Genomic DNA, 7,695 nt, shown 5'->3' on the forward strand with positions numbered 1-7,695 from the left:
GTCACGCATTCATTGATTTATAAATAACACTTGCTCCAACAGTCTAGTTGTGCAGTTACAATGTTTTATCGAATCCCCGTCCCGCCAAACATCCTCACCCTTTCAGCCGAGGGGGCGTTATAATGTGACGGTCAATCTCATTATTCGTTGGTATAAGAGTAGCCCAAGAGTTGGCGGTGGGTGGTGATGATTACCTGCCTTCTCTCTAGTCTTTCACTGTTAAATTAGGGACGACTAACGCAGATAGCCCTCGTGTAGCTTTGCACGAAATTCAAAACAAACCAAACCATAAGGTTTTTAATATAAAATGAGGCTAAGCCAACCAGTATAACAATTTCGTATCGTATGCATAGTGGCGTATTTTTCTCCCCCTCATGTTACATAATCGTAAACCATAATATATATATATGGCATTTCAGTACCACGGTTTCTTTCTAGTGAACAAAGTTACTGCATCACGTACTTTATCTGCGAAACACAAAATTTGACGGCATTTTTCTCTTAGTCTTTATATCTAAATCAAAATTGCTGATCAAGAAACAATTAGTACCTTCCAATTAGAACTGTAAAATAAGCAGAAATAGTCTGTAACCCGTCTTTATAAATGCGCAGAAGTTCTGTATATAATCCAAGATGTCGTTGTGAAAAAAATCACTCCGCATAATGAATCAGTGCACGTGAAATTCCCTCAATTGATATTTAATACAAGGATTTATACTACCGCAATAAGTTGTCTTCCTTAATGTGAAACGTGAGCAACCTGCTGTTTCAACTATCACAATATTCAATAACATCACTTACAACCCTTATCTTCAGCTCTTCTGACCAATTAGATACCACCATTCGAATACTAAGGGATTTATTTCAAGCCCACACTTTCGATTAGACAGCAGTTCAATTAAATTTCTATTTACTTAGTTATCTCGCACAACGTAACAAGCTAGTGGTGGATTAGAAGGTCCTCGGTATAAATAAGCGTGCGCTACTTCCAATACCTGACCGAGAAGACCAAGAAATCTAGCACAGACCCATGACCGTCATGCTCGCCCGTATACTATGCCTCTCCTTATTTTGCTGTACCATGATTTCTTCTGCTCCTCGAACATTTCAACAAAGTTCAGGTATTTTTTCATAAAGTCACTTGTTCTCTTAATTCATCCACAAATCATTACAAAACTATTAAATTCAAGCTATTGGAAGTGATTTCGGTCATAAGTGTCTTCGAGCGATTGATTCCATATAACCCAGATATTTCAATGAATATTCATTACACCCTAGAGTCTTGTTTCTCAAGCAAAACGAAATTTAAGTTGTAAATGCAAATTACGTCTTAAAAGAGATTTGCTTTGATAATGTTTGTTTTGTTTTTTGAATTTCGCGCAGAGCTACACGAGGGCTATCTGCGCTAGCCGTCCCTAATTTAGCAGTGTAAGATTAAAGGGAAGGCAGCTAGTCATCACCACCCACCGCCAACTCTTGGGCTACTCTTTTACCAACGAATAATGGGATTGACCGTCACATTATAACGCCCCCGCGGCTGAAAGGGCGAGCATGTTTGGTGTGACGGGGATTCGAACCCGCGACCCGCAGACTGGGAGTCGAGCGCCCTAACCACCTGGCCATGCCGGGCAATGTTGCTTTGATAATATCCAAATGGCAATGATTTTAAACAGCAAAAAACAGAAATGCGCGTTTTCCTTATTTAATGAATTTAGCATTGTTTTTGAACATACGCAAAATCATTCTAAAATATACAAATGCTTATATATAGATAAATGCGGCTACAAGAACTAAAATATCTTTAACAAGGCTTTTATAGTATATTCCACTTATGGTTCAAATAAATGAGTTTTTATCCGAACAGCTTCAGAAAGGTAAGAAAGTCTGAACAGAAACGATCGCTGCCCCTCCTTCGGTGGTCTAGCGTTAAACTAGGAAGCTCGTAACGCTCAAATTCGAGGTTGGATCCCTGTAAGGACTACAGCATAGGTAGCTCATCGTGTATCTATGCGCTTAACAATACGGAAACAGAAATGATTGAATTATATGCAGATTAACGGACTACCCCTGGAGAAAAAAATGTAGTGTTCCGAACGTCTTACATTATATTTTATTGGTCTTGTAGAATTGGATTGGCTTGGATAAAATGTATAAAAACACCATGATTTGTTCACGCTGACATATATCATTGGGAATATCATTAATAACTCTGTAGCTTGTGAGATTTAGTGTAATATGTTGATATTTTCATAATTGTTTGTTTGTAGTTAAGCACAAAGCTACACAAAGGGTTATCTGTGTTCTGTCCACCACGGGTATCAAAAGCCTGATTCTAGCGTTGTAAGTCCACGGACATACCGCTGGGCCACTGGGGGGCATTTTCGTAATACATTGTTTAATCTATTGTTCTTTATTTTATCCAAATATTTGTTTGTTTGTCTCTGATTTTCCCAAAAACAACACCGGAGCTCTCTGTGCTAGTCGGCCCTAATTTTGAGCTGATAGACTAGAGGGAATTCAGCCAATAGCATCCACTGCTAAATCTTGAGCTACTACAATCAAATATAGCGGAAGTTGACATCACTCAAAGTGCAGAATGAGAATTTGCGACAAGGGGACATACGCCCATTAACCACAACGACAATCAAATATAGCGGAAGTGGACGTCACTCAAAGTGCAGAATGAGAACTTGCGACAAGGGGACATACGCCCATTAACCACAACGACAATCAAATATAGCGGAAGTGGACGTCACTCAAAGTGCAGAATGCAAACTTGCGACAAGGGGACATACGCCCATTAACCACAACGACAATCAAATATAGCGGAAGTGGACGTCACTCAAAGTGCAGAATGCGAACTTGCGACAAGGGAACATACGCCCATTAACCACAACGACAAACTCGGCCTGTTACGGAAAATAAAAATCATCTTATTAATTATTTTCAAACAGATAAGTTCTAGAAATATGAACGAAACACAGCTCTTGTGAACTTGCCAAGTTGTTGTGTAATTTGTTGTTGTTTTTCAAAGGAACAATTGACTTTTAAAAATAGATATTTTAATAGATTATCTAATATATATATTCCCAAATTCTAGACTACTGGATAACATACTCCCTAATTATAGTCTACTAAGTACCATACTATCAAATATCATACTTCCAAATACTATACTGTCAAATACCATGCTCTTAAATTCTAATCTGTCGATACGTTACTACCAGTTGTGTAATTTTCAGACTCCAAGTTAGTAAAACTTTACATTGCAGTAAAAGTCTTCCTGAAACATATTTCTAGTTTTAAAAGAATAAGTTGGTAAAACCTTAAATCACATACTGCGAACATTTTTATTCGTAACAACTTGTTTACGATTGTCTAAAGAATCTATTTTTTAAGTTTTGTCTGTTCGCGGTATTAAAAGTTAATGTATATTTATAAGTATCTTGAAAACAAAATAGCATATATGAAACGAATCTGTCACGATAGGCCCAACAGTTATAAATCTCGCACTCATTATGTTTCGAGTTGAAAAAAATAAATATGGTTTCAACTAACTATATGGCCCGGCATGGCCAGGTGCTCGACTCGCAATCTGTGGGTCACGGGTTCGAATCCCCATCCCACCAAACATACTCGCCCTTTCAGTCGTGGGGGCGTTATAATGTGACGGTAAATCACACTCTTCGTTGGTAAAAGAGTAGCCCAAGAGTTGGCGGTGGATGGTGATGACTAGCTGCCTTCCCTCTAGTCTTACACTGCTAAATTAGGGACGGCTAGCGCAGATAGCTTTCGTGTAGCTTTGCGCAAAATTCAAAAACAAAACTAACTATATAATTTAAACTTGAAGGGTTTGTTTGTTTGTAATTAAGCACAAAGCTACACAATGGGCTATCTGTGTTCTGCCCACCACGGGTATCGAAACCCGAATTCTAGCGGTGTAAGTCCGCAGACATACCGCTGTGCCACTGGGGGGCAAACTTGACGGGAACTACCAAGAACGATACTTAGACAAATGCAATATGAAATTGCATGTGTTGTTACGTGTCTGGTGTATCATGGTCTTACATTCAGCTGTGCCATATCTGATGATGATTATCGTGTTTAACTCATTTCCTTTATAAAGATGACGTATGAAACGATCGTCCTTATAGAAAAATAGAAGAAACTTAGAAGGTATATTTATCTGAAGTAAATAGAACATTTATTAGCAAACATCCACGCTAGACCTAACAAAAGGGCAACATTCGGAATAAACTGCGTAGAGAAGTCTGGAGAATTAGGAGTTATTACAGTGATCTTTCCTTATAAAACAAACGAATGTTTGCACTGTTCTTCCTTTATTAGGTCTACTGTTAAAAGATTAGAGCGATAATTGAGTATACAGAAATCAAGACTTACTGTTTCAAGACAGGAAGTCAATCCGATTTACGATGTTATTTCCTGTTGCTGTGCTGTAAGTGGGCTCCCTCGGGTGTCAACGGCTTACGAGATATGAAAACATAATTAATCATTTCTAATATGTTTAGGTCTTTGTAGTGAAATGCGCATTGCTTTCAAATTAGAAATTTTGGGAACATCTTATAATCTCTTACTGAAATGTACTGAATACTATAGTCATATAATTTTTGTCGCTAAATAACTGGTGTTATTATCCATAACTTTTATAGATGTTCTTTTAACACTACTGTCCGAAAATATACTATTATTTAATACTGTGGATGTTCCTATAAAGTTACAGCCAAATTGTATTTCAAAATATTATTTAAAATTTGATGATTATTTAACATTTCAAAACGGTCCCATAAACTGTTAAGAACTGAAACATCGTTTGTTTATATCGTTATATAATTACAAATGGAAAATTAACCTGAATTGTCACTGAGAGAAGAAAAGGCGCCAAACTATGTGTGCGTGACATCAGGTTCTACCATCAATAAAGCAGTGCAAAAAAAAAAAAAGATGTTTTAGATTTAAAGTAGTGGACTTATAAGAATAAAGGATGTCATTAAAAATTCGGTTTGAAATTAAAGTACTAAATTCATGAAGAATGTGTCAAAAATGTTCAACTCCCACTCAGTATAACACTCTTTAACGTTGCCTGTAAACTCTTTAAACTCTCACTAAACACTATACAACTCCTCTTATCCTCTGTTCTACACCCACTCAGTACAACACGTAACGCTACCTGTCTCTCTTTAAACTCTCCCTCAACACAACATAACCCTACTTACCCTGTGTTTAACTCCCAGTCAGTATAACACGTAACGCTGCCTGTCACTATTTAAACTCTCCCTCAACACAACATAACTCTACTTATCCCGTGTTCAACTCTCACTCAATATATAGCACATGATATTCCTGTCATTCTTTAAACTCTCCCTCAACACAACATAACTCTACTTATCCTTTTGTTCAACTTCCCACTCAGTATAACACGTAACACAACCTGTCACTCTTTAAACTCTCCCTCAATACAACATAACTCTATTTATCCTTCGTTCAACTCCCACTCAGTATAACACGTAACGCTACCTGTCACTCTTTAAACTCTCCCTGAACACAACAAAACTCTACTTATCCTTTTGTTCAACTTCCCACTCAGTATAACACGTAACACAACCTGTCACTCTTTAAACTCTCCCTCAACACAACATAACTCTACTTATCCCGTGTTCAACTCCCACTCAGTATAACACGTAACGCTATCTGTCACTCTTTAAACTCTCCCTCAACACAACAAAACTCTGCTTATCCTTTTGTTCAACTCCCACTCAGTATAACACGTAAAGTTACTTGTCACTCTTTAAACTCTCCCTCAACACAATACAACTCTGCTTATCCTCTGTTCTACACCCACTAAGTATAATACATAATCATCATTTCTTTAAATTCCCATTTCACAAAATATTAACCATGTATCATGAAAGCTTATCTAGGAGAGATGCAACAATTTTAGACTGGGATCTTAGGCCTGCCTGAGGCCCCCAGCAGTGTCCAGGGGGCGAAATCCCAAGAGGCTCGAGGATTTTTAACATTTAATAAAATAAAAAAAACTCCCCATTCCTTTCTTTTGTGTTAATTAAGATAGGAGAAGAAAATATGTGTTTGGTGGTGTGATTAATCATTTCATGTTACTGTCAACAACCTATGCTAAAAACAATCCTAACAAAGGCAATTTTACATTTTGAAAATGAGCATGAAGCATTTCCCTATGGGTAGTGTAATAATGCTAAAAAATCAATAGCTGCGTTTGATGGAATACTTTGCCACTTCTTTTTCCTTTTCCTCCAGTGAATTAATGAAATCTTTCTGTTCGTCATTTTCACTTTAATCACTCTATAATACATGACCAGGTGGTTAGGGCGCTCGATTTGCAATCTGTGGGTCGCGGGTTCGAATTCCAGTCCCACCAAACATGCTCTCCCTTTGAGCAGGAAGGGCGTTATAATGTAACAATCAATCACACTATTCGTTGGTAAAAGAGTAGCCCAAGAGTTGGCGGTGGGTGATGGTGACTATCTCTCTTCCCTCTATTCTTTCATTACTAAAGTAGAGACGGCTAATGCAGATAGCTCTCGTGTAGCTTTGCGCGAAGTTCAAAACACATTCTACAATCGTCTTTTCAACTGTTTATACCTTTTTAAACTCATGTTCCAGTGTCTTCTGCCAGAAAGTCCAGATCCTAACAAGAAAATTAACTATCCCTCGCTAATATTCGTGTATTTCTTTTGAAATACCACACAAGAGTGACGAATAAAAAAATAACGACTGAACTACCTGCATTGTACTATTTATATGTTTGGTCTTTTGTGTTCCAGCTGATCATAAAACTTTCCTCGGCGTTCAACGTATATATGAGTAAAAATTTTACAACTATTCGTTTTTGTAAAATCTTTTTTTGGGTATTATGTTGAATACATTTCAACAGCTATAAGTGTACTCATAAGCGCCCACAGAAATATTTTCTGGGGGGGGGGGGCATGTATGCAGGGGATCAGCTTTTACGGTGTAAGTCAACAGACTAAAAGAATATGTGTCATGTGTGCTTAAACGCAAATACAAATACACATTTTAATAAAAAGAACTAAAAATATTTAGTTTAACTACGATGTTAAGCTTACATCATAATACGTACAATTTTTTTGTGAAACGTAAGGGGGCAAATACCCACTCTTGTCAAAAACTTCACAATCCCTTAATTGCCTCTTTATAGACGTGTCTGAATAATAACTTTACTTACATTTTATGAGTTGTTTTATTTAGTGATAACAGAGAACGAATAATAAAAAGCTCACTAAATAATAGAAAGCGGATATCGACTACTCGTAGGCGTATCGTGGGCGATATTAATATTTTAATGTATTAATGTAACAGTAATGACTTCACTGTAGCCACTCTCATTAGGATTTTTTGTTCATTTTTTTACGACAACATCACTGATCTGGTGAGATAACTTGTTTCTAGGAAATTCAAAGTTTGCCAAGAACTGCAAGCAGATAAATCAATTGCTTTTTTTCTACACGCTTAATAATAACACACTTAAATAAGTTGTTTTAACGACGTAATAGAACATTTATTTAAATATTCGTATAATCGACACCCACCCCACTCCCCACACACACACACACACACACACACATATATATATATATATATATGCATATTGTTACGTCTTCCGTTTAGTTAATTGTA

The 7,695-nt window shown here is 37.0% G+C and overlaps 1 protein-coding gene across 1 annotated transcript in view; it reads left to right on the plus strand.

The window, feature by feature from the left end:
• The first annotated feature begins 1,016 nt into the window (after positions 1-1,016).
• Positions 1,017-7,695, plus strand: part of LOC111088476 — a 12,613-nt gene continuing 5,934 nt past the window's right edge. The window contains exon 1 of the mRNA XM_022398722.1: positions 1,017-1,121. Within this exon, the coding sequence (XP_022254430.1) occupies positions 1,031-1,121 (91 nt within the window). The 5' untranslated portion in view covers positions 1,017-1,030. The remainder of the gene's footprint in view (positions 1,122-7,695) is intronic.

This window comes from Limulus polyphemus, unplaced genomic scaffold (assembly GCF_000517525.1).
Source record: "Limulus polyphemus unplaced genomic scaffold, Limulus_polyphemus-2.1.2 Scaffold3842, whole genome shotgun sequence".
Lineage (NCBI taxonomy): Eukaryota > Metazoa > Arthropoda > Merostomata > Xiphosura > Limulidae > Limulus > Limulus polyphemus.